General features: G+C 47.8%; 1 protein-coding gene across 1 annotated transcript; it reads left to right on the forward strand.

The window, feature by feature from the left end:
• The first annotated feature begins 3064 nt into the window (after positions 1 to 3064).
• DMRTB1 (DMRT like family B with proline rich C-terminal 1) lies at positions 3065 to 11755 on the forward strand. Its single transcript, XM_033114494.1, has 4 exons — positions 3065 to 3704; positions 5698 to 5903; positions 9211 to 9442; positions 10836 to 11755. The coding sequence occupies exons 1-4, from the start codon at positions 3065 to 3067 to the stop codon at positions 10898 to 10900; spliced, it is 1143 nt and encodes a 380-aa protein (XP_032970385.1). The 3' UTR covers positions 10901 to 11755.
• Positions 11756 to 17927: the final 6172 nt, after the last annotated feature.

Below are 17927 nucleotides of genomic sequence, written 5' to 3' on the forward strand. Positions count from 1 at the left end.
AGTGGACCTGTTCACCCTGGGCTTTCTGTTTTGTATGATGTTTGGGGAAAGTTGCTGAAGCCAAGTTGATTTACTGCTAATTAAGGAGGCGATAACTTTGACATTGGCAGGGGAGGGAGGTAAGATTCACTTATACATTCAATAAATATTTACTGAATATCTATTGTGTGCTAGACATAAAGGACAATAAGATAGATGCAGCTATTACAGCGCTCTCGCCAAATCAAAAAAGGAGGCAGAAGCTAGAGAGGTTGGGTACTGATGGGGGCAAAGGGGGAGGAGAGGCCAGTTTCTCTTGAGTGGGTGTGGCACAACAGAAGAGGATCTTGAGAGAACAGAAATGCTAAGGCAGAATTTTCAAGCATCTGCTACAGGATGTGTCATGTAAATCCTGCCTCCATCCCTACAAAATCTTCAATAAAGTTTTCATTGCTCACTAGAGTGAGCCTGAAGAAGGGGAAGATAGCAGCTATCTGGGTTATAGCTGTCGGGGGAAAGATACTATAAACAAAAAAAAGAGCCTTCTTTATTCTTGTGTGCTACCAGTAAGGAAGCATTGCAGTGCATGCAATATTTAATGATTATAAATGATACCCCAATGCACTGCATAATACAGGCTCTTTAAAATGAATATGAATTAAACAGTATCAATAGCAACCATATTAACCAAAGAGAAGGCATTATTCGAGGTAGGAAACTTGGAATCCAAGGGAAAAGGGGCCATTATTGACTGAAGTTGGGAGTCAGATATGACTACCAATCAGCTCCTTTGTGGTTAATTAGTCAAACTGGTGATTCCTCAACAATTCTAACTTGTTATTTTATAAACCATTGCTTATAATGATGCAGACTTTCTTAAACATAAATTTTCTAAGGTTTAGGTGTGGGGAAGGGGTTCATTGTGTGCTTATTGCTCCCATCCTTTTTTGACCTCTAGTTTTTCACTTTGATGTTATTACCATCTTTTAAAATACATTTCTTTGAATATATATGTATATATATACATATATATGTATGTGTGTGTGTGTGTGTGTGTGTGTATAAAGGCAGCAGCTTAAGAAGAAATCAGTCCTCAATCTAAATAAAACAAAACTATCAATTTGCCTGAATTTCCAAGAGTGAAATAAATAAAGCTCTGTTGGAATTTACCTACATAAATTGCGACTTTGGGGGGAAGAGAGAAATAAACTAGTGTTTTCCCCCCTTAGATTTATTTACTGTATAAACCCTGGGGTTTCTACATCTTATAATGTGACTACTGATTAAAAAGATATGTGGTTGTTTATTAATGTTCTCAAAGCACCATGCAAATTCTCATCACCTTGGTTGTATTTTGCCCCCAAAGCTATGAAGTAAATACGGAAGCATTTTGTAGTTAACAAGGCTAAAATATGTTAATTCAAATAGTTGGCTTTGAGTAGAATTTTACTTTATATCATTAATAGAAAAATGAAGAGAGCTTGGGTAGTCAAGCATGAAATATAAATAGAGTAGTTTTCTTTTTTAGGCCTTATCATCTGATGTTAAAATTTAAATTTGGTACCATAGAAACTGACCTTACAATTTGCATCATCATGAAACAATGCAGCTTATACCCCAGATTTTTTGACAGTAGTACTGTAACTGTGATTTTTATGTACCATTTTCAAATGAAAAAGTCTGTGAAAAAATTAGATATTTTGAATTGGGTAGAGTCAGAAAAAGAGCTTGACTGTCTTTTTATCTATGGGACCATGTTTTAAATAAAAAATTAAGATAGAGGGTGTTAGAGCAAAGCAGAGACAAACTTAGATCTCTCCAAATGGGTGACATTCATGACGAGCCAAATAATACAGGAAGGACATACTCTTGCCCTCTTAATGGGAAATATATTTCTTTAAAGCAGAAAAAAGACTTTACAAACCTCTTTTTCAGCTTCCCAGTATCTAACAGGCCTCAGAATGGCAGCCATTTCCTATTCTCAGGTAGCTGGTGAGAAATGCATAGTTCAGCTGCAACCAGAGGCTCAGGAAAATTAAGGTGGACACAGGGCTATAGCTTCTACCATTCTGCTGCCAGAAAGAGAATTTCAGAGAAAAGGCAATTTAAAATGCACTTGTTTTAGCCAGGTATTAACCATAAGTACCTCCTCAACTATGACTCATGCTATGATTATAAGCTTTCAACTTAGGTGTGAGTGACCCATTTTTTCTTTTCTGGAGCCTAAAAAACCCCCAAAATATCAAAAACAAACCTCAGGGTGTCACAAATTTCTATCAAACAAGAAAATTAAGTGATTTAGTAGCCCTGGGAAACTATGAAGTTTGTGCCAGCTTTTCAGTTGTCCCAAGATTTGGGTTGCTTTACAGTGATAACAAAATTCATGGCAAAGTTAAGCAATGATTCAAGCTCACGTTAAAATATCCCAAGTCTACTTTACTTGAAAGCATTCTAAGTATGCTTTACTTTGGAAGGCATCAACAACAGCAACACACCATCTTCTAGAAATGCATTCCTGTACCAACAAGTTTCTTAAGAAATGGGAATTACCATAAGGACACATCCTTGAGCACCTATAACAGGGCATTGAGCTCTTGAGAATATTCTGGAAGCATCGCTGTGAACCGCATTTTGATGATGATGGCTGCGCCTGCACACTTTTTCCTTTGCAGGGGAGAGAAATAAAATTTAGCAGAAGCCCCAGCTTTTGGAAGGAGAAACACGGTTTGCCTCTTAGAATGCTTTTCTACTGTAATGGGTTTGCTGAGAGGTTCGTTCCACTGTAGCTTTAAATCTGTGGACCACTGAATATCGTTCTGCCTTTTTTGAAGTTAAAAAATACCTTGTCTGTGGGGTGGCGGGAATAGAAACTTTGGAAAACTAAATGCCTAAGACTTCAGATAATCCAGATGACATATATGCAATAACGTTCCATGAAGAATTTATTCAACCCAAACCCTTGCGTCTAATGAACCAATGCACAGAAACTCCAAATTTTGCACCCTCCAAAAGGGAGGGAAAATGCAAAGGTCTTGCTGCAGCTCCCGGGACGTACTGAGAGCTGTTTTGTTACAATTGTATCCAAATGTCCTCAGCACCAGAGACTTCTGGGGCGCTGCTCTTCCCTGCTCCACTTGCTCTGCAGCTCCCAGAGGAGGCGGTAGGTGCTAAGAAGGCAGACCTTGCCAAGCTGGCCGACAAGATGCTGCGGACCCCGAAGTGCTCGCGGTGCCGGAACCATGGTTTCCTGGTGCCAGTCAAGGGCCATGCTGGCAAGTGTCGCTGGAAGCAGTGCACCTGCGAGAAGTGCTACCTGATCACTGAACGCCAGAAGATCATGGCCGCGCAGAAGATGCTCAAGAAGCAGGCCTCTGAGGAAGAGCATGAGTTAGCCTCCGGGGCCACGGCTGTTGCCTCGGCCTCCAGCTTCCACCCGCTGCCTCAGCTTGCAGCTTCTGGAGACGCGGAGCCAGCGGGCCCCGAGGGCCGCGCGGCCACCTACGTGCTGGAGAGACCACCGCGGGGCCCGAGCCCCGGCCCAAGCGCCTTCCAGCCAGTTCTGGGCGGCCGCGGCCACATGGGGCCCAGCGAACGAGCTGCTGTGGCTGTGCCCAGTCTTGTGGGGCCCCAGCTCGGGGTGGAGGCCGCAGGCAGGGGAGGCCCCGGCCGCCTGGAGTTGCGCAGGCCCATGCGTCCCGTGCCCAGTCCGCCGTTCGCCGACTTCGGTAAGATTCCTAGGCCCCGTGCGGCCTTGTCCCCAGGGTCAGTTCCTTTCCGGGCTGCAGCCTCCGTGCAGGCCGCGCTGGCGTCCTAGGCCAGCCTGGATCCCGCTGCCTGGGATGGGCCCTAGGGGTGGGGGTGGGGAAAATGCTTTCCATAGGTAACCTTGCTTTGAGAAACCTTTACTGAATAATACAAAATTGGGTTGAGCGCCTTTTTTGCAAAAAGGTAAAAAGAGCGATAGAAGGGAGTGGGTGGTCCAGACAGCTTTTAACATTTAGCTACAATTTTTGCCTTTCCATCTTGCAATAGAAAATGGCCCCCAGTCGCCTTAGCTGTGGCTCCTTTTCATGGGGGATATTGGCTCCACTGCGCTTGCGTACCTCTTCCCGCCCTTTTCTTTGACTGGAGGCTCCTCCCCCGGAACGTTGTCCCCCACACACCCTACAACGATTACTGATCCTGTGTACTCTTTCTTCCCTTTCCACAGGCTAGAGGCTTCTCCCAGAGGACCTCCTTTCCATTGTCCCAACCCGCTTGCGCGTCCTTTCCCGCTCTTTTCTTGGGCTGGAGGCTCCTCTCCTAGGACTTACTTCCGGATGAGCGCTCTCAACTATGACTGCGCCTGCGCACCCACCTTTCTACCTTCTGGAGGCCCCGCCCTTACCCGTGCCCTGGCTCATTGCGCCTGCGCACCCCTTTTGGTACCCTATCCCGCCCTTTTCCTACGAGTGGGTGGGAACGGGACAGCGTCTCTGCTCCACGCAGGAAGAGAAAGTTGGTTCATTGAGATGTTGACTCTTTTTTTCTCCTTTGCCACCATGTTCGTTAAAATACAACTCCCAAGTCATGTGTAGATTTGAGGCTTTTAAACAACAGCTCTTTTTGAGTGCAGACGTATGTTGATTTTCCCCTATGGCATGTGGTAAAAAGACCACAAGTCTGAGTCAGTAGCTGGGGACTACTCACCCTGTCACCTTAAGCAAGCTCCTTCCTTCTGTGGCAGTCTCTTCTCTCTTATGCTAAGGGGATTGGCCTGGATGCTCTCTGGAGGCCATTTCTGCCTTATGGGACATTCTTGGAAAATCTAGGTCCCTAGGGAACTAGATGGGGAAGGCAGACCTGAAACAGCAATCCTAGGAGGATGTTTCCATGGACATAGTGCCTTTCTTTGTTCCATCTCTCAGCAAACAGACTGAGCACTTAGTTATAATACGGTGTTTCCCAGAAAATAAGACCTAGCCGGACAGTCAGCTCTAATGCATCTTATGGAGCAAAAATTAATATAAGACCTGGTCTTATTTTACTAAAATATAAGACCAGGTATATAATATAATATAATAAATATAATATTAATATAATATAATAATATAATATGAGCTGGTCTTATATTAATTTTTGCTCCAAAAGACACATTAGAACTGATTGTCTGGTTAGGTCTTATTTTGGGGGAAACACGGTATGTGCCAGTGATGAAGTGGTGAGGGGGGGAAAAGTCAGATTCCTTGCTCTCAAGGATCTTGTCCTTGTGGGAGGGACATTACTGATCAAAGAATTACACAAATCAGTGTATAGAGCTCTAATAATTAATGGTTTAGCTGTGGTATAAAAGAAGAAGAGTAGGAGCCTAGTAATGAGGACTTAAAGAGGCAAAGTGGATTTAGGGGAGAAAGCCTTCCAAGCCGAGGGAACAGCAATTGCAAAGGCCTTGAGGTGGGTGAGAAAGAAGAAACTGCTATGTTAAGTACTGGAGGAGTCTGGAGTGGAGGCAGGAACCAGCCTGCATGGGGCTTCATGGCTGTGCCAAGGACTTTTTCTAAGAGCAGTATGATATGGTAGAAAGGTTTAAAAAGCAGGGAGGGTCAAAAGCATAATGGATTTGGGAGTTCTTTGTAAATGGATCTGTGTTTACTATACTGCTGTCGCTGGACAGTAATGTGATGCTCTTTTTCCTAGCTCTTTGTGTTTTTAACACTTCCTCATTGCTTACCTTTTCAGGGTTCTCTCTGAGCATCAACTCGGATTGTGCAGTGGGGTCTGAGTACCTGGAGAGAGAGCCTTCCAAGTTGTACCCCGGTTGCTCCAGCATGCACACTTACCACCCGTTCCCGCTGGGCTACCAGGATGCATCCCCGACCCCGGGGATCCCCCTGCAGTGGGGCTTTCGGCATGTGTCCTGCAGCCACTACCATGGAGGAGGCTTGGTGAGTGCCATCCTGACTTCTTTCTGGGTTTCTCCTTATTCCATTTGCTCTTGCTGCTTTTACATATCCTCAGTCCCAGGAAACCAGTTGATGGGCGCAGTGTGTACCAGGCCCATTGACCTTGTACAGTGTGCGCCTCTGGGAGTACACATGTGTAGACAAGTTCAATCACGTACGGATAGGTCATCCTGGGCTTTGGCATGTGCTTTTCAGAACTGTGGGCTAAAAGGCTCTGGGAGCTCAGGCAAGAAGGAATACAGACACATCTCAGATAAGCCCGAGAACACTGACTATGTGACCACCAGCTAGACGTGTGGAATGCTCATGCTAAAAGGGCCCTTCATTTTGCTGGGAACCAGAAAGGAAATACCACTTTCCTGGAGTCATACAGTTTAAGGTAGAGCCAGAAGCAGATGTAAATCCTCATCCAAAGGTAGGGCCCACTTGAGACTGCAGAGGGCTTTCAAGAGAAACTGGTGTTTAAGCTTAGCCATGAAAAATAGGGAAACCTTCCCTTAAACACCTGTCACCTTAGGAAGTATATGTTGAAAGAAATAATGAAATTTAATCCTTTTATAAGATCAATGGTCAGTCACTAACTGGTGTGCTCTTTCAGGCTGGAGTTTTGAATACTGAGTGTGTAAGAGGCAGGCCATCCTTGTGTGAGGAGTGAGTCGGGGTGACCAAACTTCTGTGGCCTTTCTACCATCCTTCCAAACCAGGATGGTTAAAAGCCCTCTCTCCCTTTTGGCTGTTGGGATTGCACTATAGGAAAGACCTGGGGGACCAGTCCTGACTTTGGCCCCAAAAGGCTGGACCTGTGGTGAAGGGAGGTTGATTCAAACACAGTTCAAGTTCATAGAATGTAGACCACCATTACCTTTATTCCCTCCCTCAGAGCTAAAAGCCTAACCCTGGGTGTTACAGGGTTACAGAGATGTTTCCCTTGGGTGGAGGGTGGTATAGAGTGAGGAGGGAGCAGGCTTCTTTGGTTTAATGTGAAACATGATTAAGAATAAAGATGAAAGCTTGACATTTACATAATGAGAGACATTAGCCACAGAGTGTGAAGTCAGGATGATGGGTGTTCCAGCTGTGTCCAGGCAGTCAGACACACAGGACGCTGGATTTCCCCTCTTTTGCTTCAGCCTCAGCAGCATCTCTTCTGTCTGTTTTGGATAGTGTATATTTTATTTATAAATCATTTCCCATTGATTCAAGGGGGAAAAGTATAAAAAGTCTGGTCTTGCTAATTTCTAGTGTCAGGACCCCATGTGTGAGCCTTCACGGGAGGCATTATTACCCCATTGTAGAGTAAAGGAAGAAGGCTCAGAGGAGTTACGTATTTGTCCAAGGTCACAGAACTGGTAAGTGAGACTGAGATACAACATGCACAGCTAGTCAGTGACAGAGCTAGGATGTGTACCGGGGTTATCCAGACTCTGGAGTCCAGGAGCTTTCTGCTACCCTAAGCCTGTCTCTTAGTCAGAGGTAGAGTAAACACGACTTTCGTCACCACTCCTGTCCCGCCTGAAATTTGTGGGTGCTGGCCATCCCATTGCAGCCCAGAGAGAGCACAGCGTCTCTAGCCTCCACACAAAGACAGGGGTCCTGGCCAAGTGGAGCATGCACCCACCGTCTGCTCACACAGAAGCCTGGAGCCTGGCGTCCAGGGCAGGGCTCTGATTGACAGGCCTGCCAGACGGCCTTTGTTTAAGAGTGTGATCTCAGTTGGTTTATCTGGGCCTGAGCTGCCACCACAGGCCCCAGGCAGGAGCTGTGATCCACGGAGAAACTTGGCTCAGCAGCTTGGAATTAAAACACTAATAATCTCCCCTCCCACACCCTTCACGTCTGGATAGAGGATCCGGCATTTATTTGTAAAGCTGTTTCAAGCCCAAGAGCCTATGAATTGCTTTCATCCTTGTCCTACTGCCTCTGCCTAGGCTCGGAGACACTCCCCAGAGACATCTTCCGCCTTCTATTCTTGTCCCTGTCCCACCTGCTGTTTCTTTGCCTCCCCTGTTCTCTCCTACAAAGCGCGCAGGCCTGGAGTCAGACAGACCTACGGTCCAGTCCTCCCTCTATTGTTTACTAGCCATGGAGCTGGGGGAAGTCAGCTAACATTTGAGGACCTCATTCAGGTTCTTCGAGGCGGGTAGAGTACCTGTCTCCTAGGGCTGTTGATAGATTAAATAAGGTGTAATGCATGCAAAGTGCCTGGCACAGGGTCTGGCACAGAGTAGGCACTTAAAAGTGGTCTTTCCCCCTTCTTTGTGGTCAGACTAAGTTGGGAAATGCTGGGTATTTTCGCAGACTACCTTGAGGCTTTAATATGCTCACATGTTAAAATCACCAATATGGGGGCAGTATGTGGCATTTCTCAAACTCCCTTGACAAAGAACACGTTTAAGAGCACTTAAAAATATCTTGTAGGACAGTAGTGTTCTCCGGAACACAGCTTGTGAAGTGCTGCTGTGAAGTATCTGGATGGAGAAGTAAATAATAGGAACTGCATCTGCAATTCATTATAATTTTTTTATTGCATTCATGTCTTTCTCAGTTAAGCTCTGAGCTGTGTAGTCATCACCCCTCTGGATCCCTTCCTTCCAGCCTTGGGGTCCTGTGGTGTGGATTAGCTTCCATCTTCTAAAGAAGGAACAACACACAGAAGGGGTGATGGCTGAAGCCATTTTCCTGAGGTCGGCCAGCTTCCCTGACTCAGTAACAGCTGCACTACACCCGGGTCTTCTCCTGTCCTGTTAGAATAGGGCTCCCAAAGGCCCCCTGACCCTTGAGTCTCAGTCACTCCATGTGCCAGGAAATGGGACCACAAGTGGTTGGGATACATTTGGACCGTTGCCCAGTGCAGAGCAGACAGGCGGACAGACTTGGGATCCAGTTCTGCCTCCGCCACTCACCAGCTCGGTGGCCCTGGGCCTGTAGCTTCATCCCACTGATGCCGTTCTTCATCATTACAGGGAGGACGGTAACAAACTCCCTCCTAGGGTAGTAAGGATGGGATCAGGTAATGGATCTAAGCATAGACAGAAGAGCTCAGTCAGTGGGACTGTGTAGCTGTTCCCCAGGCTTATCTGAGACGTGCCTGTATTCCCTCTCGCCTTCAGGCATTGGGCAGGTGTTTGTTGAACACCCTATGTCAGGTGCCCTGTGCCCGGGTGTTTCAGCCACACAGGTGAATCGACCCCAAGGGGAGCCTCCCATTCTGGAGAATGAGACAGGTTTGATCAGCCTGCCTGGCTAACCCTGTCCCCTCTCTGGCCTGTGTGCTGAGTGTGCCATGCAGGTGTCGGAGCCAGTGGGAGACTTCCAGCCAAGCTACTACCCGCCGCTGCCGCCACCACCACCGCCGCCGCCCCCGCCCCCGCCGCCTCCGCTGCAGCCACTGCAGCCCCAGTTTCTCCCGCCAGGCTTCCTCTCTGCGCTCCACTTCCTGCCACCGCTGCCGCCTCCACCACTGCCGCCACCATCATCTTTCTCACTGACCATCGTGTCCGATGCGGACAAGGAGACCACTGGTAAGTGAGCACCAGTCTTCTGGCTTCCAGGGGAGCCAGAAAACTTTCTGGAGGAAGGGGGTCCTAATCGAAAGTGGATGTGGAGAGAAGGGAAATGGAGAACAGACTTAAAATCTGCTAGGCCCTGGGATAAGCTGTTTCCTTGCACCACTCCCCTAAATTCCATCCATAAGCATCAAGTGCGGAGGGACCTCATTCTCAGGTGAGGAAACCAATAGAACCCTAAGACATTCTCATAGATGTAAATGGCAGAGCTCAGATTTCAACCGAATTCTCTGTCAGGCTCCAAGTCTGTCACCTGTGGGCAAATGTGTAGAGGACAGTGTGTGGTGTGCTTAGCACAGCGGTGCCAGGCCTCTCTGGCCAGGGCCACAACAAATGCTGGGCCTGGAGCAGCAGCAGGAGCCAGTTTGGGGCTGGTAGGGGTGATGCCTCTGCTCAGGCCACTCTAGAGAACCTGACCGGGAGCCAGAGACCCTGCCTTTTGCAGCTCTGCACTGGGTGACCTCAGACACTCACACCCTTCTCTATGCCTCAATCTTCTCATCTGTAAAATAGGCCCTGTCACGGGGTTACTGTGAGGATCAACTGCAATTTTGAGTGTGGAAATGCTTTGGGTTTTCTCTTGAGGGCCTTTGCACCTTTAAAAGTTCAAGGATTTTTTTTTTCTCCGCTTTCAATCCTCTGCTGAGGCTCCTCAGATAAAGAAATGATTTGGAAAGGGATGACAAACTCAGCAAGGTCTTTAAAATCACAGTCAGAAAAACCTTATGAGTTAGGTTAGTCTGGTGATGCCAGTCCCATTTTACTGAAGAGGAAACTGAGGCCTGTTGCATACCTGCTGTGTATGAGACGCCTAGATCTTTTAGCTGGAAAGATGACCTAGTGTGGCTTGAAGCATGCTGGTGCCAGACAGGCTGGTTATAAGTCCTGGCTCCAGCGCTTACTAGTGGTATGACCTTGGGCAAGTTAATTCACCCTACAGTGCCTCAGGTTCAGTATCTGAAAAAGTGGACTAATGTCCCTACCTCATGAGTTTATTCTGAGGATAAAACAAAATCCGAAATGAAGTAGGCGTTAGTGAGATTTAGCTCTCACTTCCTGTTGACCTGATGCTGCAAGGTAGATCTCATCTCATTTGACAGAAAGAGAAGCTGGGGTTCAGAGCTTTGGGGTAGCTTGCTTCATGACACCCAGCCTGTGACAAGCAGAGCTTGAGCCTGTACTATGTGTGAGGGCTAGAATTCCAGCCTCCTGACACCTAGCAAACTGAAAGCAAATTAATTCTCCTTAAGGACTGGGAACGATGAGAGTGCCTTGTAGAAAATTTACACCTGAAAATAGGTAATCTTTCCTTGTTCTAAATCCAGCCCCTCTTCTTTGTCCTTCACAGATGACCAGGATGCGGAAGTGCCTCGTGAGCCCAACCAGGAGTCATCTCAGGAGCGCTCCGACTAGGCCCAGGCCCTCGGGCTGGCAGAGTGGGGCATGGGGGTGTGACAGCAATGATTTTCTTGTCGGTGTTCCGTGATGTGTAGGGCGGGAGGATAGTGATAGGCATAGATCTAGTTAATTCCCATTTCAAGATAAGAGGAAGGAGGGTGATTTCTAATGTTCTTTCCATCCTGAGATGTGGGCTCGAGCAGGAGAATGGAGGATGAATTTACCAGGGGAGGGTCAGGGCTCCAAGGACTGGGGAGGCTGGTGGAAGCTCACATTTAGGAATGAATTTGACCATCTCTGAGTTGTGCTACTGTTTCTCTTTGATTTCCTCCGGCCCAGTTCCAGAACAGGAGGCACCATCTATTTCAGCCTTCTGGATCCCCCACGGGGGGCAGCACTCACGTCAAGCTTGCAGCACATGCAGGTGGCTAGTGTGAGCAGCCAGAGCCAGGGTACTGGCAGCCGGTCCTGCAGCGTCCTTCTTGCTGCCTCATCTCCCACCACCTCCCTGCCCACTGCCCCTCACCCCTTCTCCGAGGGGCTTTGCTGAGTAAGCATCATGACTCTTGGGGCTGCTTCACCTCCCCTCCATAAAGTTCAAGCCGTTATACCATGTTTCCCGGAAAATAAGACCAGGTCTTATAGTAAGGTTGACTCCAAAAGACGCATTAGGGCTTATGTTCAGGGGATGTCCTCCTGAAAAATTATGCTAGGGCTTATTTTTGGGGAAACGCGGTATCATTTCTGTTTTTTAAAAAAATCTATTAAAGTTTGACTGTTTGATGTTTTTATAGTGATTGCCAACTTAAAAAAGGAGGCTGTTTGTTCAGTTCTCAGAGAATAAAATGGTGCTGCTGAAGCACCTATGACCTCAGCCGTTTCTTCTCTGGGGACAGTTTAGTGTTGAAATAAAATGAGCAGTGGAAATCCTTGTGGAATGTTTATTCTGTCTTTAAACCCTTGTGGAAGGCCGACTTGGGTCCCGGGTTGGGGCCTGTCCGCCCGCCTCTGCTATGCGTTTGCGTAGGCAAGTTCCTCTCCCTGCCCCCTCCCTATACCTCAGTTAAGTGAGAGGATTGGGTCAGGCTAGTAGATTTTTCACTTCCATTATTGTTATTATCATTTTACAAAAGGGAGACCTCTTAAGGAAATCTGATGCAGACATACAAAATGTAAAGATTTCTTTTCGTTTCCCATCCCTAGCTCCTTTTATGGTCCCTGCAGAAGAACATGGTTTTAAAAAACAACTTGGTCCCATTCTGCTGTTTTAGGGTCTTGGGGCTCTTCCCCTGGTTTCGTTTGTTCCTTCATTTAAAAATCATTCTATGTCTCTACTAGATTCAGAGCCTGGCAATCACCAGCTCTGCCTCTGAGGAGCATGGGATCAAGTGGGAGAAAGACAAATGCCATCCAATGGGATTGGGACTGGGGGGGGGGGTGTGGGCATGGTCAAAGCCTGGAGAAGTCACGGCCTCAACTGTGTCGGAATGGGTCAGAATAAGTTAGGTGAGACAGGCACTCCCAGTAGGGGGCAGTAAGAGGGGAGGGGAGCGGGAGTGAAAGGTTCCCGGATGAGGAGCAGCACCCTGTTCTCTCCAGGGAAAGACTGGTCACCCAGGAGAACAGGCTTACATGCTTCCTATATTGCCTATGGGCAGGCAACCATCCTCCTAGCACAGGTGGCAGGAGGATCATTGAGAAGTGCTATTCTATTCTGTCCACATCAGTGTGGTGTCTGAGGGTCCAGGGCCTGAGCTTGCTCTGTTGGAAGACACTGGAGCAAGCACAGTCTTGGGAATTTTTCAGTTAACTTTTATAGACACAAAGTGCTTTCAGCAGGGAAAGCCAGGCACACTGACGTCAGTCTGGACCCGATACAGTGATTTTGGACTAGCCTGGCTTAGAGGCTGAAGCTATCAGCCGTCCTAATGCTGGTCCTGTCCCCCGGGGCCACAACGCTGCAGAAGCCCTGGGAGGATAAGAGAAGACCTGGCTTCTTCCCCTTGACCTCACTCACCTTGCCCTCACTGGACCCCTGGCCTTCTGTCAGGTGGGGCTGGATCAGCCCCTACTTTTGAATCACACTGTTTTATTCTAGACTCCATGTTTTGAAAGATTTTTTTCGATTAAGCTGCATTAATCAATAAAGCTGTTTTTCCATTTCTTTATGTTTTTCTTAAAAAAATGTTTTTTTTAATTGGGGAAATTGGGGAACAGTGTGCTTCTCCAGGGCCTATCAGCTCCAAGTCATTGTCCTTCAATCTAGTTGTGGAGGGCGCAGCTCAGCTACAAGTCTAGTCACCGTTTTCAATCTTAGTTGCAGGGGGCACAGCCCACTATCCCATGTGGGTTTTGAACCGACAACCTTGTTGAGAGCTCACGCTCTAACCCACTGGCTGGAGCCATCCAGCCACCCCAGTTTTTCCATTTCTGATCAGTGTACACAGGTACAAGACAATCTGACCATTCCAAACCTATACTAGGACACTGGATGTTTAGTTAGCCTGTGGGGTTTGAGATGGGAAGCTCTGGCCTGCAAAGAAGAGCAATGTCCTGTTGGAGGGGTCCATATCCACAGGATTCCAGGAAGGGTAGGATTGCTCAGTTCTCCAATAGGCCTGTGATCTAATGCATCTTTCCTGGAGCCATGAATGTGCCTGCTGGGGTGACAAGACCGAGTGTGGGGCAGAGTGGGAGGCCTGCCTTTCTTACCCCTGGTGTGAACTCCAAGTTCTGTCCTCTCCTATGGGTTCTCACTGTGGTTATTTACCCTGGTGGAGTCAGTGAACCCCTGCTTCCTTAGCCTTTCCAGTCAATTCAACCCATGCTCCCTTAATGCCCTGCTCTTCCAGGCAGTTTTCCAGTGGCAGCGTGAACATTGAAACAACAGACTTGCTCATGTTACTGCCCTGCTCACATGCCTTCCATGGCTCCCTACTGCTCTGAGGATAAACACCAACTCCTTGAACTCAACCTGCCTGCCCACCTTTCCAGCCTCCTCTCTCACTGGCTGGCCCGGCCCAGGGTCTGCAGGGGTGGAGTCAGCCAAGTTCAGGCAGAAAAGGATGGGAAGCAAAGAGACTACTGGCCAGGGTCAGCACTGATCCCAAATGGCAGAGGCATGGCTGTGAGCTAGAATAATGTGCTGGAAGGCAGTAGGCTGGAATTCTCTGACGCTGGATGCACTTGCAGGGCGCCACCAGTAGAGGGCGTGAGAGCAGTAGCTGTGGGCGGGGTCGGCGGAGGCGAGACCACCTAGGGTGTGGGGCCTGTTGCCTAGCGACGGGGCCTCCACAGAGAAACGCGAGTTTCCAGCCCCAAGTCCGCCAACCCGGCTGGCCCAATAGGGTTTTGCAGCGCTGGTTTTGAAGCGACCCCTGGAAACCTGGGATGTCCTGGGAAATCAAAATGAGCCTGTAGGCTAGACTCCATGGTCACCAACCTCTCCGAAATCATCTTTGTGCTGCCCTGCCAGTGAAATAGATGCCCTCCTACCTTTGTCTTCAGATACCAGCCCCAACCCCAATTCTGTGTCCCATGACGTATTCCCTTGCTTTCCCTCCTTTCTGTACTTTGGCACATGCTGAGTTTTTTGCCTAGACTCCTAGCTTCACTTACTCATCTCCTACTCATCCTTTTTGATTTAGTCCAGGTACCCCCTTCTCCAGGTTCCCAACCTGGATTAGGCGTCTCCATAAGTCTTGCCCAGGCCCTTTGCCACCCTCTATCACACTGAGCCCTCTGGGCCAGAAGATGGTCAACATCTCCTGTTGCCTGAGCTCCCTCTCTGGCCTGGGTTCACCACAAGCCCCACTGTGTGAGCTGGAACTGACATGACAGACTGCTTGTTCTTGTGGCCAGAGTGAAGCAAGGAGGTGTATTTTCTAAGGCTGCACCTATAGCTTTTGGTCCATCAAACTCTACTGAGAGAAGCCCTCCCACTGTGATGCCCCTAGTTTTTCTGGAGAGTGGGGTCGGGGTGCTCTGCACTCTTGGAGACAAAATACACCCCTCTGGGCCTAGGGCAAAGGACAAGGTTCTCTCTCTGCAGCCCTGAGGATTCTCAAAGTCCCTACGCTCCTGGGTGCTGTGGGGCTGGTGGGCCTAAGCCTAGGCCCCTCTTACTGGGGAGCTGCTCAGAAACCCCAGAAAGAGCCATGGCCTTTGGGCCCTGATCTTTCTCCTTGCCTCTTCCTAGCTGTGTGCTCTTGGGTACATCACAAAACTCTGAGCTTGCCTTAACCCCTGGTAACATTGATTCAGGGATGAGCTAAAGATGTAGGGAACTCTTGTGTGAAATACAACTTCTGATGCTCCCTCTCGGTGCACAGAATATGGTACCTGTGTTGTCATCATCAGATGATTGAAGGAAGCCTTCTCTTTGAGACTGTGTCAAGAGGCTAAGGCCAACAGCTGTGGTTCATTACTTCCTGGTGCTTCCCACGTGCCAGGCACTGTGCTGAGCACTTTGCAGAAATTCTTTCTGTGAATCCTCATAGTGACCTGTCCAGGCAGGCACCATAATATCCTCATCTTAAAGATGGAAAGACTGAGGCCTACAGAGGTTACATTCTTGCTCTTGGTCATACTGTCTATAACTGGCAGAGCTGGGATTAAATCCAAGTCCCACCTGAGTCCAGAGATAAGTTCCTAAACACACTGTGCTCTCCTGCTTCTCAGGGAGGACGAGTTGTGAGTCTTGGGGAAGTTGTGGTGCCCCCAGGACTTGCTGCCAAACTGCAGTCCACCCAGCCCAGATGGGTTTCAAAGCATGTCGACAGGCTGACTACAAAGAACAACCTGGATCAGGTCTTACACAAGAAATCAAATCATTAAAAAAAAAATTTCAAGCCCTTTAATTTTGTTTTGAAAATGAACAGTCATTTAAAACAACAACAACAACAAGTATTAATAGTGTATTAAAATTTAAATCTAAACACTTTAACAGGGTTGGTGGGATATTTATCACTAATAATGCTTTTAATTAAAATGTAACCTAGAAGACAATTTTGATTTTTACTAGGATAATTTCTTGTCATGCTTATTTCTTCCTCTTTCTCCAAACTATTTTTTTGTTTAAAATTAATTAATTATGCATATAAGTAATGCACGAAAATAGTAAACAGTTTAAAAGGGTAACCCACCTCTGTCACCCATTCTTGTCCCCCCCCTTTTTTATAACTTTCCAGAGATGATTTTTACAAGATTAACTTGTTTAACTCATCTTTAATTTTGAGATAATTATAGATTTACATGCTGTTGTAAGAAATAATACAGGGAAATCTCATGTACCTTTTACTCAGTTTCCCCTAATGGTAACATTGTACAAAACTATAGTACCCCAGCCCCCCCAGCCCAGAGTACTGGTGCTGGGAAGAGGAGTCCCACAACGGGCTGTGAAAAACAGTACAGTACCACAACCAGAATATTGGCATGGATACAGTCCACCTAATTTATTCTGATTCAGTTTTACATTTTGCATTTGCGTTAATTCTTGTGTAAGATGTGAGGTTCGGGTTAAGCTGGTTTTTGTTTGTTTGTTTGTTTATTTGTTTTTGCCTCTAGATTTCCAATTACTGCAGTACCATTGAATTGTTTTTGCACCTTTGTCAAAAATCAATTGAGCCTATTTGTGTGGGTCTATTTTTGAGTTTTCTAATGTGTTCCATTGATCTGTTTAAAACACTGTCATGCAGGGTGTCGTGTGGGTCTTAGCTCCCGCTCCCCACATAAGAACGCAGGATATGGTGAGGCCAAAAAGGAACACCGACGGAGCCAGAGATAGGGGAGTCATACCACTATATTCTCGTTGGCGGCCGGGCGAGACACACAAAGTAGGATGCACACGATCCGCAATCTGCCATCCGCTTTTCTGCCTGACAACCAGCCAACCAACCAACGGAGTCACAGCAGTTATATCAGTGGCCGATTGGCCAACTGGTTACAGCTGACAGCCAACCAGTCACAGCCGATGACCATCCAATCACAGTTGATGGTCATTTACTACCCAAGCCAGCACCTTACCCCCTGAGGCCGAGAGAGCCTGGAAACTGCACTCCTGGCTCTGTACGTACACACACACACACACACACACACACACACACACACACACACGGAGAGATCCAAGATAGCGGAATAGGTAAACACCTTGCCTGAGTCCTTCCATGAACACATTAAAATAACAACTAAATTATGTAACAATCAACCCAGAGAACCATCTTAAGTCTAGCTGAACAGAAGTCCTATAACTAGAAATATAAAGAAGAAGCCATGTCAAGACTGGTGGGAGTGGTGGAGACGCGAAATGGGCCCCCAACCTCCCTGTGGTGGTTGAGAATCGGAGGGATATCTCAACCACAGAGGTTCTCCTCAGTGGTGCAAGGGACCCCAGCCCCCCATACCAGGCTCTGAAGCCCAGAGTACTGGTGCCGGGAAGAGGAGCCCCCACAAGTGGCTGTGAAAAACAGTGGGGATTCCAACCGTCCAGGTGGGATGGAAGGTTGCCGGAAACCCAGACATCCTATTAAATGGCCCACACACAGACTCACTCGCCTTGGGCACTCACCTTGGGCTCCAGCGGAGGGATGGTGACTCGGGAGGCTTTGGAGACATATGGGGGGTCAGACTGAGGTGTGTGGCTGCAGGGGGAGGACTGGAGGCCAGTCAGCATTTTCCTGGTCAGGAGTCCTTTTCTTATGCAGCCGGCCGGCAGGCGCCATCTTTCCTGTGTTGAGCCCGCCCCCTCCAGCCAAATCTGAATCTGATTGGCCTGGTGAGCTCTGCTGCTCTGCCTTGCTGACTCAGCTGGGACCCCAGCCCACCCAACTCATGCACCACCAGAGGCACTTTCTCTGTGAGAAACCAGCCCCTCCTGCACTGCACATTTTCTTGGAAAACTATCAGAGTCCACAGGCCCCAAGTGGGGGGCAACTGGCCTTGGTGTGCTCTGAGACTTTTGCTGAGTCACTCCAGGCTCAGCATTGGCACCAAACCAGTCTATATTAACCTGGTGACTACAAGTATTCCCACTCTAGTGATTCCC

This window comes from Rhinolophus ferrumequinum, chromosome 9, assembly GCF_004115265.2.
Source record: "Rhinolophus ferrumequinum isolate MPI-CBG mRhiFer1 chromosome 9, mRhiFer1_v1.p, whole genome shotgun sequence".
Classification (NCBI taxonomy): domain Eukaryota; kingdom Metazoa; phylum Chordata; class Mammalia; order Chiroptera; family Rhinolophidae; genus Rhinolophus; species Rhinolophus ferrumequinum.